At 44.2% G+C, this 21,000-nt stretch overlaps 1 protein-coding gene across 7 annotated transcripts in view; it reads right to left on the minus strand.

The window, feature by feature from the left end:
• Nucleotides 1-21,000, minus strand: part of MIA2 (MIA SH3 domain ER export factor 2) — an 83,195-nt gene that overhangs the window by 27,321 nt on the left and 34,874 nt on the right. For 6 of the 7 annotated variants that reach the window (XM_014519238.2, XM_025201338.1, XM_025201342.1 and 3 more), the window contains 10 exons: nucleotides 20,237-20,258; nucleotides 20,041-20,129; nucleotides 19,581-19,649; nucleotides 18,752-18,862; nucleotides 15,198-15,269; nucleotides 14,702-14,806; nucleotides 3,710-3,832; nucleotides 3,010-3,133; nucleotides 2,572-2,618; nucleotides 1,094-1,184 (listed from right to left, as the gene is read on the minus strand). In XM_014519238.2, coding sequence (XP_014374724.1) covers nucleotides 1,094-1,184; nucleotides 2,572-2,618; nucleotides 3,010-3,133; nucleotides 3,710-3,832; nucleotides 14,702-14,806; nucleotides 15,198-15,269; nucleotides 18,752-18,862; nucleotides 19,581-19,649; nucleotides 20,041-20,129; nucleotides 20,237-20,258 — 853 coding nt within the window. The remainder of the gene's footprint in view (nucleotides 1-1,093; nucleotides 1,185-2,571; nucleotides 2,619-3,009; nucleotides 3,134-3,709; nucleotides 3,833-14,701; nucleotides 14,807-15,197; nucleotides 15,270-18,751; nucleotides 18,863-19,580; nucleotides 19,650-20,040; nucleotides 20,130-20,236; nucleotides 20,259-21,000) is intronic. The other variant, XM_025201333.1, reaches the window with a different exon arrangement.

A 21,000-nucleotide genomic window follows, 5' to 3' on the forward strand; every position in this document is an offset into this window, starting at 1 on the left:
CCCTAGATTTGCTAGAAACTTGCTTTGGTCTCGATTTGGTTTGACCATTTATCCATTTCACCTTTTATAAAAAAAAAAAGAGGATGGCTGAAAAAGCTGTATTCCTTTAGAGGATGCAATTTTGTGATCCATAATCTAAGTTTTAAATTTTAGTGTTAAAAATCAAATTCTATACCACCACTTCTGGTTGTAAATGTAACCAATTTTAAATTGACAGAGTGATTTCTTCAGAGTAAACAGCCTGAAATAACGGTTTAGATGAGCACTGTCATCCTATTTTTTCAGAGCCTCAAACAATGCTTCTTTTCAGTAAATTCAGGAAACTTCAGTGAAGTTAAGAAGCTGGTTAAATCATATATATCTATATCTATCTGACTTAGTCCATCTGTTTGTCCATAACGCTCTTGCCCCCCTCCAATCATTTTTTATGGGCAATTCACTAGTAATCTAAGTAACTGCCCACCGCACAACATTTAAATAGGGTTTCCCTTCTGACAGTATTATTTGGGCAACAGACATCTAGTTACCAATACTTTGTATCTAATGCTGCATTTATTTTAAAATATTTTCTTTAAAATGAAGGCTCAGACTTCGTACAAAGGAAAAGATGAATCTGTACTTTCAGAGACAAGTTCTTTTTTTTTTAAGAAGAAAGTTATATTCAGCTCAATATAACTACATGAATGAAACCACATGCTTATTAAGAATGTTTCAAAATTCAAATTAAGGTTTCCTTTTTAAGTCTAACTTTTACAAAGCATTTACATTTCTTAAAATATAATTGTTAAATTTGAAGAGATAAAGAGCATACATTTTGAGCAACAACTGTTACATTTCCATAAATGAAATAATTTCTTGCTGTTTTAGCTGCTTTACTTTTTAAGACCAAATTTTGAAAGGGTTAAGGAACTTCAACACAAATTAAATGGATTTCTAACAGAATAATTCTTTTAGTAACAACTTATTATGTTTTTCTCATAAAAATTGACTTAAATGATAACACTGATCAACATAACATCTTCTTTTATTTAAAAAAAAAAAAACACAAATTACTTTAAAAAAAACAACATACAAAACATGAAAATTTGATTACCTGCAAGCTCTTCTTTGGCTTTATTTTCATCATCCAGTTTTGAATATACTTGATTTCTTTCTGTTTCCAGGGTTTTTAAACAAGCATTTAACTATATAAAAAGTGAAAAGCAAACGGATTGTGAGACCATAGTGGAAGGATAAAGACTATTGGTAGTTGTTTTCATTTTCCAAGTAAATACTCTCTTTAGCATAGCAGTGTATTATGCCTGTAAAATTAAATGTCTAATGCTGAGATATGTAGCTACCTAACGTTTTATTTATGTCAGACAGGTTCAGGATGGTCCTAAGGCCAATTTAGTTCATTATTTTCATCAGTGACCTGGAAGATGGAACAGAGTGTATCCTCAGCAAATCTGCATACACCACCAAGCTAGGGGGAGTGGTAGATGTACTGGAGGGTAGGGTTTAGATCCAGAGAGACCTCGATAAATTGGACTATTGAACCAAAAGAAATTTTATGTGGTTCATTAAGGACAAGTGCAAAGTCCTGCATGTAGGACAGAACTATCCCATGCACCAGTATAGGCTGGGGACCAACTGGATAAGCAGCAGCTCTGCAGAAAAGGACATGGGGGTTACAGGGGACAATAAGCTGAATACGAGCCAGTGTGCCCTTATTGTGAAAGTGGCTAATGGCAGACTGGGCTGCATTAGTAGCAGCACTGCCACCAGATCAAGGGAAGTGATTATTCTCCTCTATTCAGTGCTGGTGAGGCCACTTCTGGAGTATTGTGTCTAGTTTTGAGCCCCCCATTACAGAAAGAATGTGGACAAATTAGAGAGTCCAGCAGAAGAATGATTAGGGGGCTGGGGCACAAAACTTACGATGACAGTCTGAGGAACTGGGTTTGTTTAGTCTGGAGAAGAGAAGACTGAGGGGGGATTTAATAGCAGCCTTCAACTACCTGAAGGCGGGGTGCCAAAGAGGATGGAGCCAGACTGTTTTCAGATAAAAGAACAAGGAGCAGTGGTCTCACGTTGCATCATGGGAAGTTTAGGTTAGCTATCAGGAAAAAAACCTCTCACTAGGAGGGTAGTAAAACACTGGAACAAGGTACTCAGAGAAGCTGTGGACTCTCCGTCCTTGGAGGTTTTTAAGAACTGGCTAGATAAATCTTTGGCTAAGATGATCTAGTTGGGAGTGGTCCTGCTTTAAGCAGGGGGTTCAACTAGATGACCTCCTGATGTCCCTTCCAATCCTAATTTTCTGATTCTAAAAGCAAATGCACATGTTCTAATAATTAAAAAAAAAAAAAAATATCAAACTTTTTTCTCAAGTTTAGAAAATGATTTGACAACAGTCTTTTAAAAATGCTGAGATATCACAAACCTTGCTTATATTGTTGCAATGATTCATACAAATTAAATATACTGGTGTGATTACATGCATTTTTTAAAGTTTACTTTATATCTCATTTATTCCCCTTTTCTTTCCTCTAGTTTTTATCATCAGTCCATCATAACCTTACTACATACCTTAGCAGCGTAGATCAGCTTCTTTACAGTTCTTTTTTGTTGATCATCTGTTTTGAAAGAGGGACATTTCAGTACAATTAGTGAGTCACTGTAATGAGTTTGCAACAGGAATAAATGTTGGCTTCTCAGTTACCAAAATATGTTTTTGTTTTGGTTTTCTTTGTTTTGGTTTTAATATAAAACACTTCCTTTGTTCCCAACCATGCTATCATAGACACTTAGTTTTTTTTCCAGGTGACCACAGATCAGATCAGCAGCAATGCTGGATGCAGTTGGTATTGTATACCAGCACACATTTAAAATGCATTAGCAAGTGGGGTTAAGAAATTCTGCTTCACCATTTAAGAGGTTAATCTATCTACAAGCTTTACTGGAATTTGTTGTCATAATTCACCGAATAATAGTTCATTTTGAAGTGGAAAGCTCTTTTTACTGTACCTAGATGCTCTCCATTTTCTGTTTCCCCCTTTGTATCAGTATCCCAGTGACTATCTTCAGTGGCATCATCTTCCCTTATTGCTGAGCTCCAGTCTTTCATCTTCAATAAGCATTCTGTCAGTGACTACATGCGATATAAAAACAACACAAAACCAAAACAGTAAAATATATACTAGCAGTAAGACTCTGACAATGTGATTGGGACAGTAGTCAAATTTTATCTCTTCCCTATTCATTTCACATTAATTTAATCAATGTAATTCCTTAGCTAGGATTCTGCATGTCCCATTAAAGGACCTGCCAAAAGGTAAGCCCCAGAGAAGTCTCTACAGGTACTTCACAATATCAGAGGAAAGTAGGGCTTGTCCATGGTCATGAGCTCAGACAAGATTGATCCCTCTTTCTGTAGACTGAGCAAGCCTGTATGGCCAGATTCTCTGGAATCTGAAGCACCGCTGACAACAAGTGGTTAGTAAAGAGGTAACAGAAAGCATTTATTATAAAAAAAAGCAAACATCAGCATAAGAAATTAGTAACCACATGCTGAGAAAGACAGAAAATAAGAGTAAAGGAAAGTTATTGCAAGAAGCAAGTTCCGAGCAAGTTCCGAGCAGCCTGAAGCCATCCAGCTGTGCCTATCCAGGTCCTAAAAATTAAAGTCAAGCTATATAACTCAACACTGTTTTATACATTAACCTACCTTGACTTGACTCTCCTTATTTTTCAAAGCTTCCTCCATATCTGCTTTTGAGGATTCAAACATTTTTGTTTGTTCATTTAGTTCACTAAATCGTTCACCCCACCCTTCAGCTTCTTGTAAAAGCTAAAAAGAGAAGTATGCTAGATCAATATGATACTATAATATTAAATGAAAAATCAAGACTAGCACTCAAAATATTTTTTTCAGTCTAACTATTAACAAGCCTACAAATACTATGTACTCACAGGCAACCTATGCTTGAAAGAATGTGCAACTCCGAGAAGCTTGGAACTGACATCTAGGCAAGAGGACAATATAAAGTTTATTTCAGGGGCAACCTTTCTTCAGTTTCCATGAGGCAATAAAGAGGAAATTATTAGGCCTGTGTGAATAGAGAAGTATTCAATTTGGATTTGGGAGACAGTAATTCAAATCAGTGTCCCCATTCAATTCTGCCGAATCTGAATTGGAGATTCGGCACTGATTTGGCGGCTGATTTGGAGATTAGGATCTGCCGGGGAAAGCTGCGGGAGAAGCCCCCATAGCTGTCCGGCCCCAGCCTCCCGGCACTTAAAAATTTTTTTTTAAAAATTTAAAAAGCCCTGCACTCACCAGCAGTAGCAGTGGCTGTGGGGGCTCTGGGGCCATGTGGCAGAGCCACTCTGTACAACCCCCGCTGCCCGATGCCCACCCCCCCGGCCCAGCATCCCAGCAATTAAGATAAAAAAAGCCCCTGGCTGCAGCAGTGGGGATCAGGGCCTCTGAGGGCTTGTGGCAGAGCCCCCCTGTGCAGCGCGGGGCAGTGGGGATCGCCTCCCACTGCCTGGCACCCATGCGGCAGTTGCCCCATAATATGGGTGCAGCGTAGCTTGGCAGGGCACCGTGTACTGCCTGGGAGTTGGGGCCGCTGGGGCTGAGTGCTGCTGGGCTACAGGTGACTGCACTGCGCTGGGGAGGAAGGAAGCGGCTCTGCCATGAGCCCTCAGAGTCCCTGATCCCTGCTGCTTCATCTGGTGAGTGTGGGGCTTTTTTTTTTTTTTTTTTTTATTTTTGGGAGGTGAAGATCAGGGAGCAGGGACTGCGCAGGGGGGCTCTGCCACATGGCCCCAGAGCCCCCACAGCTGCTGCTACTCCTAGTGAGTACATGTTTTTTTATTCCCAGACTGCTGGGGCTGGGAGGGGGGGCCATCAGGGACGGGGCAATCAGGGAGCAGGGGCTGTGCAGGGTGGGGCTCTGCCAGGAGGCCCCAGAACCCCCACAGACCTTTCTACAGCCAGCGAGTGCAGGGCTTTTAAGTGCTGGGAGGCTGAGGCCGGACAGGGCAGCCATGGGGGCTTCTCCCATGGCTCCCCCCGCCTAGGGAGAGGCAGGCACAGCCAGAGCAGCCATGGGAGAACCTGAAGCCACCCAGCTGTGCCTGCCTCTCCCCGGCTGATCCAAATCTCCGAATCCCTCTGAATCTTTTCCAAACTGATTCAGAGGCTTCAGATTCGATTTGGACCTTTTAATGGGTCTCCCGATTCAATTGGGATTCGGAGATTCGCTGCCAAAATAGGGCTGAACCTCCGCCAAATCAAATCGGCGACCAAAGCTTCCCGAGAAATTATACATATTTTCTATACTCTTCTCTGATGAGAAATACTTATTTTTTTTCAGCCCAAACCAGCAATGATCAGAAAATGTAATATTATATCATATCATGCCTTTATATATACACACATACATATCTTTATTGATTAAAATGAATGCAATAACTGATCAACCACATAACTTAAAGGATTTTTTCACTTCAGAGTGTCATTTTAGGTATGCATTTTAAGAGACTTTTTTGTAATGGAAGTTGTACATGCTGTATGTAACCAACCCCTTAAATGCTAAAAAGATTATCGATTTTTTAATGAAAAGAACAGATGGGTTCTACACTTCTGAAGGTTACATTATACAGAGCATCTCATTTTCAAAAATGCAAAAAAATAGCTATACTTTATCACATAATTTATTAAAACAAGCATCACTGCAATATATTTCTTATTTAAACCACACCTGTATAAGAAATTATTTAGAAATTACTTAAAAACAAAAAAAAATTACTCGTTCTAGAAGCCATCAAAAAGTCCAGTTGAAGGCTGTACAGTAAGCAAGTGACAATTTAAAGGGTATTGGGTTCATAGAGTGCAATAACTACTCTGTACTGATCAACAGACCATAAAGAAAAGCCAGTTCTACTAAAAATAAGAATAGAGATGGCAGTTAAATACAAAGTTTCCCAATGACAAATTCAAACACACAAAAGAAAGAATTCTAATATTATAAAAACTTTAGTCTGTCTGTCTGTAATGCTTTATTTGCACTTTGATTGGTTGCCTTAGCAGCCAATCAGAGTGCTCTGGACAGAGAGAGACACATGGTGGAGCGCCGCCATGACAGTGGGGACTAAGGGGCCAGAGCAGGGGGGCCTCAACTCCCCACCCTGCTCCTTGGAGGCAGGGGGGATGATGGGGACCGGAGCAATCACAGAGTGGACAGAGTGGGGGGGGGGGAACAAAACCAGCCACATTGGGCTTCCCCCCCCCCCTTGGAGGTGACGGGGGCATGGGGTACTGGCTGTGCAACGCTGGCCTCGCCCCACCCCACATGGCAGAACACTGCCATAACAGCGGGAATTGGGGCTGGAGCCGGGGGGGTGAAGCCAACAGTGCTGGCTCGGCCCCATACTCCTTGGAGCCAAGGGCTGGAGCACCCCCCAGCAACAGTCGGCAGGGAGAGGGAGGCGGCAGGGAAGAGGGAGGCGGCAGGGAAGAGGGAGGCGGCAGGGGAGAGGGCGGAGCCAGGGACAAAGGGAAGAGGGGAGGAAAGGAGGGGTGTGGAAAGCAGAGGGAGGAAAGCGGGAAGGGGAGGGGGGTGACCAGTGGCTGAGCCCCACTGTAGCCCCCACTGCAACTGCTGTGACTGCTGCCACCGGCCCTAAGCAGAGAGGAGGGGTGGGGAGGGGGAGGAGGCAGGGAGCAGCTCAGGACCTGGCCCAAAGCGGTGGGGGAGGGAACAGCCCCAGCCCAAAGCGCCAAGGCGGAGAGCACCTGCAGCCCCAGGCTGGGGGGGCGGGGGCCAGCAGCAAACGCAGGCCTCTGTCGTGTTCTTTCCCCCCGCCGCCCCAGGATTCTTGCCGGGCAATTTGCTAGAACATGATAAAAATAAAATGAATGATAACACCTGACACTATGCTTCTTTTCAGCTAGTAAAAGTCAGATGCTAATCACAGCAGTGTGCAACACAATGACAAACTAGAAGGAAAATAAAAGAGCTTTCTTTATTTCAATACTGTTCAGAGGATTTCTGCTGGCAATAGCTGTAATCACCGACTTCTCTTCTTTAAAAGGTGGCTGTACTTTAAGGCACGGGTCAGATTAGGAAATCTACTGGAAGGAGCAGTGGCAATTAATAATCCCAAACCCTGGGACCAGTCTGGAGCAGGGCCACACCCCCTCTGCTGCCCCTGCAGGTCCCGGCTGGGGCCAGGCCATGCTTCCCCTGCCCCTCCAGGTCAGATCAGGACCTCCAGCCCACAGAGGGACTGGCTACCACCCATCTGGCCCACCCAACACAAAAGTTGAGCACCACTGCTTTAAGGAACCAGCAGGGGAGATTATGCTTAGGGGCAACCAACATGGGTTCATTAGAGGAAGGTCCTGCCAGAACAACCTGGTGGCCTTCTACGACCAGGTCACAAAATCCTTAGATGCAGGTGTCGCGGTGGACACAGTCTTTCTGAAATTTAGGAAGGCCTTTGACATGGTCTCTCACCCCATTCTCAGTAAAAAATTAGGTGACTGTGGTGTCAGTGCCTACACGGTCAGATGGGTTGCTAATTGGCTGGAGAGCCACACCCAGAGAGTGGTGGTGGATGGGTCATTTTCGACCTGGAGGGATATGGGCAGTGGGGTTCCCCAGAGCTCAGTCCTCAGGCCCACACTGTTCAACATCTTCATCAGTGACTTGGATGAGGGGGTAAAAAGCACCCTGTTCAAATTTGCAGAAGACACTAAGATGTGGGGAGAAGTGGGCACACTAGAGGAGAGGGACAGGCTGCAATTAGATCTGGACAGGTTACAGGGGCGGGCGGATGAGAACAGGATGGCTTTCAATACTGACAAGTGCAAGGTACTGTAGCTGGGGAGGAAGAACCAGCAGCATACCTACAGGCTGGGGAACTCCCTTCTCGTCAGCACAGAGGCAGAAAAGGATCTTGGAGCCATTATTGACTCTAAGATGAACATGGGCCGCCAATGTGAGGATGCAGTCAGTAAGGCTAACAGCACCTTGTAATGCATCCACAGATGCAACATGAGCAGGTCCAAGAAGGTGATCCTCCCCCTCTATGCAACCAAAACTTGGTAAGGCCGCAGTTGGAGTACTGTGTCCAGTTCTGAGCGCTGCACTTCAGGAGGGATGTGGACAGCATCGAGAGGGTCCAGAGGAGGGCCACTCGCATGATCAGGGGTCAGCAGGGCAGGCCCTACAAGGGGAGGACACAGGACCTGAACCTGTTCAGCCTCCACAAGAGAAGGTTAAGAGGGGATCTAGTGGCCATCTATAAACTGACCAAGGGGGACCAGCAGGCAATGGGAGAGTCCCTGTTCCCCCGAGCACTACTGGGAGTAACAAGGAATAACGGCTATAAATTGACAAAGAGTAGATTCAGGCTAGATGTCAGGAGGCACTATTTCACAGTCAGGGCAGCTAGGATCAGGAACCAACTTCCAAGGAAAGTGGTGCTCGCTCCTACCCTGGGAGTCTTCAAAAGGAGCCTAGACAGACACCTAGCCGGGGTCGTTTGACCCCAGCATTCTTTCCTGCCCATGGCAGGGGGCCGGACTCGATGATCTGCTCAGGTCCTTTCTGACCCTAGCAACTATGAAGGGATGCATTCTATATAACATGTCAAAGAAACTCTCAGCCAACTTGATTTTTGTACAGCTGTGAGAATTATAAAGGGAAAATGCAAAGATTTTTGCAGCAAGCCAAGATGACATGCATTCCCAATGTTCTAAATACACAAAGACTTTAAAAAAGTTTGAGTTCATAAACATTTCTCTTGTTCAAACAAAGGGGCTCTAATTCTCTGACACACAAATAAATTATGACGACAGCATATCCACTGTACTGATCGCAGCAAATGTGCCAAAATAGTAAGACCAATTAGTGGAAATGGACAGCAGAGAGAAGTATGCCAGCTTCCATGAAATTTGCTCAAGCAGCTTTCTATTCCAGCATCCAAATCATTAATAAACATGCTGAATAACACTGGGCCCAGGAAAGAGCCCTGTGGGATTCCACTCAAAACCTCCTGCAATTCTGACATAAATCCATTTATAATTACCCTTTGCTTACAGCAACTGAGTCAGATGCCTATCCACCTTATAGTTATTCTGTCTAGTCCACATTTCTCCAATCTGTTTATGAGAAAGTAATGTGGACTCCGTCAAGAGCCTTACTAAAAATCCAGATACGCAGTATCTATGGCATTCCCTTCATCCACCCAACTAGTTACCTTGTGGAAGGAGATAAAGTCTGTTTGGCACAATTTGTTCATAGGAAATCCATGCTGGCTTCCTGTGATCAGCATTTCCTTCTCCAGATGTTTGCAAATGGCCTTTCTTATGATATGCTCCAGTAACGTCCCAAGTACTAAGGTAAGGCTAACTGGTTTATAGCTCCCTGGGTCCTCTTTTTTTGCCTTTTTTAAAGGGGGAGGGGAGGGGGGCTATGTTGGCCTTCTTCTAGTCCTCTGGAAGATGGGATGACCTCACCCATCTCTCACAACTTTGTAAATATTATTGCTAAGGACTCTAAGATCTCCTTTTCCAGTTGCTTCAGTACACTGGGATGAAGCTCACCAGGCCCTGCTGACTTGAATTCATTCAGACCTATCAAAAGCTCTCTGACTGTTTTGTTATCTCATTTCTCAGCATTTCCCCTTCCTTAACCAAATAATCTGTGTTTCAAAACACTTGTTTCACTCATTAAAAAGAGAGAGAGGAATTAAACATTCCAACACCAGCCCAAAGTACACAAGATGCCCTGGTTTAGAACACTGTTACTCTGTTTTAGCCAGAAAGAATTTCAAAAAGCTTATCATGAAAAGCCATTCATCTAAAATGGGGTAAGCAAACTACCACCTTTTGGAAACTCTGGGGAAAACCTATTTAGCCTTTTGATGCAATCAAACTAAGTGATTTTCAGCATTTAGCAGCATTGCCTTGTTCAAAAAAAAAAAAAAAAAAAAAAAAGCCTTACTTTTAATAGTGAGAGAAAGCAAAATATATCTTTCCCATTTATATTTCTTCTGGGTTAAAAAAGTAGAACTAGTTAATGTCATAAAGAGACAGGTTCTGGTCACAAGTTTTTAATTTGGGCACTGCTTCTCTGACTTTAGTGCACTATTTCAAGTACAGGAAAAGGCTTGTTAGAAATAAAGTACCACAGGAATGGACTTAAGCCAAAAAGAAAATGCAGCTCATAGGCAGAGGAAGGCTGGGGCTAATGGGGCTCAGCACCCCCAAATGCAGAGCAGCGCACAGAGCCTCAGGGCAGCCCAGCTGCAGGCTCCAGGTGGCTACAGCTGGGGGGAGGGGTGCACATGCAGCCAGGATTGCAGCCCCTTGTGTAGATCACTGGCTGCCCAGAGCAGCAGTCAAATATCATCAGTCTATTCTGCTAGGCGGAAAGGGTTGGCGGGGGGGCGCCCAGAGGCAGGGGCTGTGGTGAAAGGGGCCCCAGCTGGGCCAGGTTGTGGGACAATCAGAGCCTGGGCAACTTGTCCAGGCACGCAGGGGGGTTCCTGCCGCTATGCACACCCTGGCAGAGGCCTGGGCGGCACATACTCCCTTGATCTGTGCATGATGCCAGTGATCCGATCTGGAGCTCCGAACCAGGTTTTCGCTTCGATCTGGCTGAAATGGCTCTGAAGCCACCTTGGAGATCCGGCCATAGGGTATTACTGGGGAATCAGTGAAATATCTATAACTTTGTTGTTTTTTGTCTGATTTGGATGAAACTTTCAGGGGTGGTAGCCTCTGCTGAGAGCATGAAGCCTACCAAGTTTAAAGAAGATCAGTGTAGGGGTTTGGGGGGAAGTGCACCCCCCAATTTTTGAAAGCAAAACTCACGTCACGTGTATGTGTTACACCACAGGGGGGTGAAAACTGCAGGGGTGGTGGCCCCTGGTGAGGCCACAAAGCCTGTCAGGTTTCAAGAAGATCAGTGCAGGGGTTTGGGGGGGAACTGCACCTCAAGCTGCTGACAGGCAAAACTTGTGACACAGATGACCCTGTGTGCGCCAAGGCGCAGCGGGCTGAAAACTGAAGGGGTGGTGGCCCCTGCTCAGGCCACGAAGCCTGCCACATTTCAAGGAGATAGGTGCAGGGGCTTGGGGGAACTACACCTCAAGCTGTGGACAAACAAAACTCGTGACATGGGTGAAACTGTGTGTGTTAAGGCACACCAGGGTGAAAACTGCACGGATGCTAGCCCCTGCTGCGGCCACAAAGCCTGCCAGCTGTCGAGGAGATAGGTGTAGGGGGGTTTTGGGGCCCTGCATCTCTACCTGCTGACAGGCAAAATTCATGACACAGATGCTTGTGCAACTCAGGGACCAGCTAAATACACAGTAGATAGCTAATGTAGCCAGTTAATTAGCAACAATTAACACCTACAAAAACACAGACTAAGGAGAAGAAACAATCAATACAGCCAATCAACTGCCCCAAGACAGAGAGAGTCAGTTGCACAAGCACCCATTTCATGAGTTTTGCCCGTCAGCAGCCAGAGGTGCAGGGCCCATCCAAAACACTATCATAACCATTACCAGTTTCTCTCACCTGCCTCCCAAACTACATACCATTTTTATTAACTTCTTTTTTGCTTTTTGGATCAAGGTTCTGCTCCTCATTTTTGTGGAGTTCTCAGCTATGTATTTGCCTAAATCCCTTTACCCATTTCTCTATACCTCCTTTCATTCAGCAAAATATCCACCACCTTTATATCTCTCTCAATAAACATGTTAGTGCAGTGTTTCTTAACCTTTCTGCACCCAAGGCACCCCTTCATAACTTCTGTGAATGGAGTAGCGTTACTTTCAAAACCTAAATTATATATTATAGTATAGTGCACACCTCCTTGCTGAGGGGCCAGGCAGTGGGGGTGGGAGGAATGGCAAGGCACAGACAAGCTTGAGCCTCCCCTTATCTCCTCACACCTCCCTTATCACTTCACAAAACCCTTCAAAGAATTTAGGCAGCACTGCTGGGTGTCAATGCACCCTGGCTGAGACTCACTGTTAGCGCTTTTTTCATCCCTCTCTATGTATCGTTCCTTACCAAAATTCAGTCAGAATCCTGATCAAATACAGACATTCCATAAAGGATTTTTTTAAAGTGGTTCAAGGTTTGATTTTTTTAAATAAAATTATCATGAACTAACAAAACTGCTCAACCTGGTACTGGCTACTGGGGATGACCTAGTCGGCGACCTAGTGATCAATGGGAAGCTGGGTGACAGCGACCACGAGCTGATCACCTTCACCATCCGCCGAAAAGCTGGCAAGTCGGTCAGCAACGCGCAAGTCTTTGACTTCAGGAAAGCCGACTTTGACAAGCTCAGGAGGCTTGTCAGTGAGGCCCTAAGGGACCGTGACCACAGGGAGAGGGGAGTTCAAGAGGAGTGGTTGCTCCTCAAGGGAGCGATCCTCAATGCACAAACTAAGTCTATTCCATCTCGGAGGAAAGGCAGCAAGAGGGCACAGCAGCCCCCCTGGCTCTCCAGGGACCTAGCAGACCTCCTGAGGCTAAAAAGAAAGGCCTACAAAGGATGGGAGTCACCTCCAAGGAGGATTATTCTGCACTGGTCCGGTCCTGTAGGGAGCAGACCAGGAAAGCCAAGGCTGCAACTGAACTCCAGCTAGCTTTGAGCATCAAGGACAATAAAAAGTCCTTTTTCAGATATGTGGGGAGCCGGAGGAAAAGCAGGGGCAACATTGGACCCCTGCTGAATCAGATGGGGCAACTGACAACTGACGCCCAGGAAAAAGCCAACCTATTAAATAGGTACTTTGCGTCGGTCTTTCATCAGTCCCATGGGACGCCCATGCCCGCTACAGGGCCAGGAAGTCCGGGTGAGGGTGATCCCCTGCCCTCCATTAATGCTGACTTTGTGAAGGAACATCTTGAGAAGCTGGATACCTTCAACTCAGCTGGCCCTGACAATCTTCACCCCAGGGTACTCAAGGAGCGGGCGAGCATCATAGCCCAGCCTCTAGCACGGATCTTTGAAAACTCTTGGCGCTCTGGTGTAGTGCCCGAAGACTGGAAGAAGGCCAATGTGGTGCCTATCTTCAAGAAAGGGAGGAAAGTGGATCCGGCTAACTATAGGCCCATCAGCCTGACTTCTATCCCGGGGAAGATCTTAGAAAAGTTTATTAAAGAGGCCATCCTTAATGGACTGGCCGACGCCAACATCTTAAGGGATAGCCAGCACGGGTTTGTTGCGGGTAGGTCTTGCTTGACCAATCTCATTTCCTTCTACGACCAGGTGACCTATCACCTGGACAAGGGAGAAGAGATTGATGTCATATATCTTGACTTCAAAAAAGCCTTCGATCTGGTGTCCCATGATCGCCTCTTGGAGAAACTGGCCAATTGTCGCCTTGGGTCCTCCACGATCCACTGGCTGGAAAATTGGCTCCGGGGTCGGACCCAGAGGGTAGTAATCGATGGAAGTCACTCATCGTGGTGTCCTGTGACCAGTGGGGTCCCCCAAGGCTCTGTCCTTGGACCCATACTGTTCAACATCTTCATTAATGATGTGGACACTGGAGTCAGAAGCGATCAGAACTGGCCAAGTTCGCCGATGACACCAAACTTTGGGGCAAAGCATCCACACCAGAAGACAGGCAGGTTATCCAGGCTGACCTGGACAGGCTCAGCAAGTGGGCGGACGAGAATCTGATGGTGTTCAACGCCGATAAATGCAAGGTTCTCCACCTTGGGAAAAAAAACCCGCAGCATCCTTATAGGCTCGGCAGTGCTATGTTGGCTAGCACTATGGAAGAAAGAGACTTGGGGGTCATCATTGACCACAAGATGAACATGAGCCTGCAATGCGATGCGGCGGCTAGTAAAGCGACCAAAACGCTGGCTTGCATCCATAGATGCTTCTCAAGCAAATCCCGGGACGTCATTCTCCCCCTGTACTCGGCCTTAGTGAGGCCGCAGCTGGAGTACTGTGTCCAGTTTTGGGCTCCACAATTCAAAAAGGATGTGGAGAAGCTTGAGAGAGTCCAGAGAAGAGCCACGCGCATGATCAGAGGTCAGGGAAGCAGACCCTACGATGACAGGCTGAGAGCCCTGGGGCTCTTTAGCCTGAAAAAGCGCAGGCTCAGGGGTGATCTGATGGCCACCTACAAGTTTATCAGGGGTGACCACCAGCATCTGGGGGAACGTTTGTTCACCAGAGCGCCCCAAGGGATGACGAGGTCGAATGGTCACAAACTACTTCAAGACCGTTTCAGGCTGGACATAAGGAAGAACTTCTTTACTGTCCGAGCCCCCAAGGTCTGGAACAGCCTGCCACCGGAGGTGGTTCAAGCGCCTTCATTGAACACCTTCAAGATGAAACTGGATGCTTATCTTGCTGGGATCCTATGACCCCAGCTGACTTTCTGCCCTTTGGGCGGGGGGCTGGACTCGATGATCTTCCGAGGTCCCTTCCAGCCCTGATGTCTATGGAAAACATTCTTAAGAATCATGATCTTGGGCTGGGAGGGGAGGGGGAGGAGAATATACACTTAAGCAATGCTCTCCTCCAGTTGCATTTATCTTGTTGAATAATTCTGTTGCATACAATTTGATAATAATGCCTTGGAACAGGGTCTAGGCCTTTAGTTGCCTGGAAAATGTCATGCTCAGATAACGTTATATATGAAAGGAACAATGTACCTGTTTTTCACTTTCCTGGAGATGGTTGTTTTCCTCTACTGCATCCTGGACAGATGTCTTGAGCCTCTCTGTATTAATATGAAATACTTTTAAGGTGGTCTTGGCCTATAGGAAACAGAAGGTGGTGAACAAGTATAAAAAAGTGTAAGAAGCAAATTTACAATAATACTTTGAACTACTACTTGTATAGTTCAGTAATTACTAACAATTTCAACAGCCTGTTTTTGCTTAAACAAAGGTTTTGTGGTCAAGTATGTTTTATGTTACAAGACGACAGAGTAATTTTGCTTTCCAATGAATGGTAACCATCACGCTTCTCTTTTGTAAAATGAATCAACTACCAGGCATAATGTATTAAGCAGAAGCACTGGGCTGCACAAACAGAGTACTGACTAACATGTAAAGCTGTTGTTATATCATCTGAAAACATTAAATTCAGTGTTTTCTTAATAAATTTATATAATTGTTAACAGAGAAATACTGAGATTGGACTTACTTCAGCCACTTGTGTTTGGATAGATTTTGCTTCATTTTCTAAAGACTCTATTCTTCTCTCCATTTCAGTTATCTGCAAAGTTATAATAATAGTTTTTATAAAAGGTCTTATTAGCTGCCACTTTTTAGCCAAACTTACCTTAACTGTATAGGCAAAATTTGACTAGAATATATGCCTCAGAAATATTTCCTTTTTAAATCAAGTGGATTGTTTTTGCAGGTTAAGCAATAATGATATCCTTAAGGCATATTTATTTATTTATGCTTCAGTGACTTCTGATGATAGTCTAATTAATATCTTATTTGCCTTGTAATATATACTCTATATTTACAACGTTTACAATATACATGTCAGATCCATTGGCAGTCTCTGTAATAATGGAGGATAATTAAAATAAGAAATCCACTTTCCTAAAAGTGCTCCAAGAAAGGATTCTCTACATGCAAGCCATTTAGAAGGCATACTGAGTGGGGCCTCTATTATTCCTTTATAGTAGTTAAAGACTGAAAGCATTCACAGAATTCACCACTCCATTTTCTTCTGTTTCACTGGGATCTCCCACTGTCAAAACCCCCCGCTGCACTGCAAATTAGCAGTGCAGTGAACGCCTATGTGTGCAGCACATGCAGTTTGCAGTGCTGGAGACAGGTCTGCAGCACCACATACCACACATGCATGGTTGTCTGGACGTGCCCCACGAGATTTATTTGAAATTCTACAGGAATTGAGAGTCCTACAGGAATTGAGGCCCTGGGAGCAGCAGATACCAGCTGCCTGCACCGGGGCATGGCGCAGCCCAAGAGCAGAGGTGACTGGGAACAGGCAGAGCACCATGCAACCCAGTGGCTGCAGGCAGCTGGCACCGGCTGCTCCTGGGGCCGCTGAAGCCGGGCCTGGGGTGAGCAACACTCTATTTCCTCTGCTTTGCTACCCTGTACAGCCCCAGGAGCGGCACCCCTCCTGCTGCCCCTTCCCCAGTCCCAGCCTTACTCCCTCCCTCACTGCCATGGGAATCTATCCCTATTTGTTACATGGTAAAGTGGGTTTGCTTTATGCAAGTTTGATTTACATGCTGTTCTCTGGGAATGTATGCACAGCATAAAGAGAGGGAAGCCTGTACTTCAGTTGCAAACTCTTCCAAATACCATTTTCTGACCTGCAACATCATCTCTGTCTTGCTCACATTCAGTATTCATTCACCTACAAAATGGTCTTTCCTAAACATTAGACTCATTGTGGTAGTTGTGGCACACAGTATATAGAACTGTTTTATCAGTATAACACGTGAAAGTGGTACTAGCAGTCATCTGGCCTATTCACCTAGTGGCTGCATATAGATTTTGAAAAAAAAAAAAACAGATAGAAAACTGGCCTGGGAGATGAAAATTCAGTTCCTGATTATTACATGTCAGGTTCCATTTGAGGAACAATATTTAAAAAAGAAAAAAAAAAGGCAAAATAGCAGTAAGCCATGATCCAATACTAATGAGGTCCAAATGGATGCCCACTGTCTGCCTAGTGACAGGAAAAGATTATCCATCAGTGCCACCATAGCTGTTTCAGTATAAACTATCACAAAATCAGAATATACTGAGCCTGAATCACCTTCAAGTAGCAGTAGCTAGGTACCAGTTTGTTTTAAGTTCCAGGATCTTGTTCATGAATGGGAAGTTGGACAGTGGACAGTACGTGCTAGAACCAATGTGCCTACCCACCCCCTGCCACACACACTGCGAGGGTTGGGGGGTTAGATTTCACAGTCTTCTGGGCAAGAAGAGACCGTGTGAGATCATCAGGCCCAGCACCCTGCCAAAGGGGAAGGAAGTCGGCTGGGATCAGATCACCCCAGCAACATAAGCATCCAAGCATTTCTTAAAGGTATCCCAAGTAGGTGCTTGCACCACTTCTGGGGGGAGTCTATTCAAGACTCTGGAGACCTGGACGATAAAGAACTTTTCCCTTATGTCCAGTCTAAAACAGTCTTCCAGCAGTTTGTGACAGTTGGACCTTGTCTTCCCTTGGGATACCCTGATGAACAGACGTTCTTCCAGTTCCTGATGCACATCCCTTATATACTTATAGACCGCCACCAAGTCACCCCTGAGCCTTCACTTCTCCAGGCTGAAGAAGTCCCATGTCCCTCAGCCTCCCCTCATAAGGCCTGTTCTCTTGACCTCTAATCATGAGCATGGCTCTCCTCTGGACTCTCGAAAACTTCTCCGTGTCTTTTCTAAAGTGTGGAGCCCAGAACTGGATGCCGTGCTCCAGCTGCGGCCTCACCAAGGCTGAGCAAAGCAGAAGGATGATTGAGGGTCTTGTTTGAGATGCATTGGTAGATGTAAGCCAGAGTTTTATTTGCTTTGCCGGCTGTGGCATCGCATTGGTGGCTCATATTCGTCATGTGGTCAATCATGACCCCCAAGTCTCTTATGGCCATGGTGCCAGTGAGCCTAGAACTGCCAAGCCTATAAATATGATGCGAGTTTTTGCTACTGAGGTGGAGCACCTTACAATTCTCTGTGTTGAATGTCATCAGGTTTTGATTCACCTACCTTGTGAGCCTGTCCAGGTCAGCCTGAATTGCCAGCCTATCCTCTAGCATGACTGTACCTTCCCCATAATTTGGTGTCGTCTGCAAACTTAGCCAGTCTGCTTCTGACACCCAAATCCAGATCATTTATGAATATATTAAAGAGTACTGGTCCGAGTACTGAACCCTGGGGGACGCCACAGGTCACCACGTGCCATGTTGACTTGGTTCCATCCTCCGTTTGGGGGGGGGCTAGAAGTCGGGAATGAGGGACACTAGCAGGGCCACAGGGCTGTGAGTTAGGAGTGAGGAGCACAGCAGGGCAGGGGCAGGGGTGCAGGTTGGAATTGAGGGGGAGCCTTGAGTCCAAAAAAGGTTGAGAACCACTGATCTATACAGTGTCAAACAAGACTGGCCTTCTACTTTGAAATGCTGGACAGAAGGAAGTTGCTTATTGTCATCAGTGGTAAAGAGCACAACAATGTAGGGAAGAGCATGGATAATGGGGAAATTAGGATAATTCTTGACAATGAGCCAAACACATTACTTTTTAATTCCTACAAAAATATTATTCCTTTTCTAAGAGACAGTTTTGCTTTCTAAATAAAAAACAAATATAACCAGAGGAAGTCTTATGATTTCTAGAATTTTAAAACATAATTGGAAGCAATAAAAAAATTGCAGGGAGAAAAGAAAGCTATTCTTTTCTTTTTCTTTTTTTTTCTTTCCTTAAATTACTTTCTGACCTAACAGTAACCCTTTAACTTAACTGATTGGAATATTCAATAGAGTTCCGCTGTTAACTTCTAAATACCCACGTGTTCACTCCTGAGCCTTGACTACTTAGTGTTATCCATTTAATTCTTTTTAATTAAAAAAGGAGGTGGGGACACACACTTAATATATTTTTAAGTAAAAGGTGCCTTCTTCACCAGAGAAATTATATGGCTGATATTTGTGCAAAATATGGTTACACTTTTAAAGCAGAAATTTGAAAGATTTTAAAATAAAAATGTATCCTTACCATTTCATCCTGTTCTGATCGCTTAGATTTTTCTTTTTCTAGCTCTTTTTCTAAATTCTCTATTTCATGCTTGAGCACCAAGTTTGACCTGTTCAGTTTTTCATAGGTTTCCTAAGATAAAGCATTTTGATAGTTAAAATATAAAAAACATGTATGGCTCTTAAGTAAATATCAATGAGTAGAACCTGTTTCTGAAAAAAACAACAGTTAAGGATGCACTAAGACTGTACTTCAAGTAAAAAGTAAACCTCCCATTTCAAAAACATACTTTTGTCCAACCAGAGACCACTAACTTCAAGTACTCAAAGTCAATGTTACTTAAAAGAGCTCATGCAATGTTTATAGACTAACTTCTTTAGAAGCCCTTCTGAGAGTAAATTCCTGATTTAGCAGATCTAAAAAATGATTAATTTCTTGATTACAGCAATGTGAAAAGTAGCTGGTACTTTAACACTATATGAATGTGCATTTTTAATTTAAAACTATTGGCTGTTTTTTATTTATGCAATATTTATTGTAAAGTATCATAGATTTTGCATATGTTCCAAGGACAACTCTTTTTGCAAGGCATCACCTATGGAAAGTAGTGTGCTTTCATAATTATTTGCTCCAAAACTAAATGTATGCATGACCAATTTGTTCTATAATTTGCCTCTCTACATAGCTGAGCAACTCTTACTTCATTCACCAAATATTTTTTTCTCCAACCCCCTCACTTCAGTGATGCTTTGGGAAACCCTGAAGTAAAAGAGGCCACTGTTTAAAAAAGGACACTTTTCTCAACACCTAAAGCTATCTCTCTGAAAATTATTTTCTTTCGTCTTCTTACCTCAATACATGTTGTATCGGTGGATTCTTTTAGGTTGGCATTTTTTAACGATAATTCTAAGTCTTCATACTGAAAGGGATACATTGCATCAGAATTTATGCAAGATCAGAAATTACCTAAAACATTAAACTAAATTGCAATACAGAAAAACACTAAGGGCCTAATTTTTAAGTAGGCAACAAGTAGGATTTTCTGAATCTCCTACAGCTGGTTCCTTACCACAGAGAACAATAAAACAAAGGTAATTCAGGAGCAGATTTCCAGTGCAGCATACTGCATTGGGATTTAAAAGCAGAATGTTTTAACAACTGCATCACATTTCAAATAATCTGAACTAAGAAAAACAGAATGATATGAGAATAAACACAGGAGATTTAAAAAAAAAATTTAATAAAACACCAAAAGATTCAGTCCGTGAAAATATTATGTGGAGATAGAGAATGATAATACAGAAAGTTACCTCTTTCTTGTGGAGGCTAAGTTTTTCAAGCACTTCGCACTTTTCTTCAACTAGTTCAGCAACTTCACTGGCAAGCTGTTTTTCCCTTCCTAAAAAGAACAGCAGGTCCATGTTACAGTATTCAAATTGTTATAAATTAACAGAAAATAATTAAAAATTAACTTAAAGACCGAAACAAGAAGCAATGTTAACTTACCTACGTAAAATCTGCTTTTAACCTGAAACAGAAAGAACAAATTGGAAATATCTCTATTACATCAGGACTATAAAACTGGCAGCACTGGGGCTGCATGTAGCACAGGGGTAGGCAATTAATTTTGCTGAAGGGCTACTTAACAAGTTTAGGTGGGCTGTCAAGGGCCACATGCATATAATCTTTCAGAATATATCATTTTAACAAATTATTGATAAAAAATTCAAACCGTATACTAAAAATCTACATCTACTATAACATTTTATTTCAAAAAATATTTTTGTCCCCATTTGTTTTTCTGAGTAGCATATATAGAGATGATTGTATAATGGCTCAAAATACTCTTACTCTTGTATACTGTGGGGGGTAGAGGCCGAGTGCATGGGGGTGTGCATGCATGTGGGTGTCTGTTGGGGAGAGGGCTATGCGCATGTGTGTGGGGGGGGCTGCCTACACGCTAAGTCCCAGGAGCCAGCTGGGGGAGAAGGGAGGAAGGGGCAGGGAGCATGTGCACCAGACCTCGCCTGGACCATGCAGGTGAGATTTATACCACCCTGACCCCACCATATGGCCTGCAGCTGCCCCCAAAACACTCTGCATGGGCTTAGCCCAGCCTGCTCCTGCCTGGGGCAGCCTGCAAAGTACACTCAGCCAGCGTGCACAGTTTTCCAGCAGGGCTGCTCCCAGTATGGTTGCAGCTGCCTGGCTGCTGCTCAGCTCCTCCTCCTCTTCTCATGGGCAACTGGTGCCTCTTGAGTCAGGAAAAG

This window comes from Alligator sinensis, unplaced genomic scaffold (genome assembly GCF_000455745.1).
Source record: "Alligator sinensis unplaced genomic scaffold, ASM45574v1 scaffold280_1, whole genome shotgun sequence".
Taxonomy (NCBI): domain Eukaryota; kingdom Metazoa; phylum Chordata; order Crocodylia; family Alligatoridae; genus Alligator; species Alligator sinensis.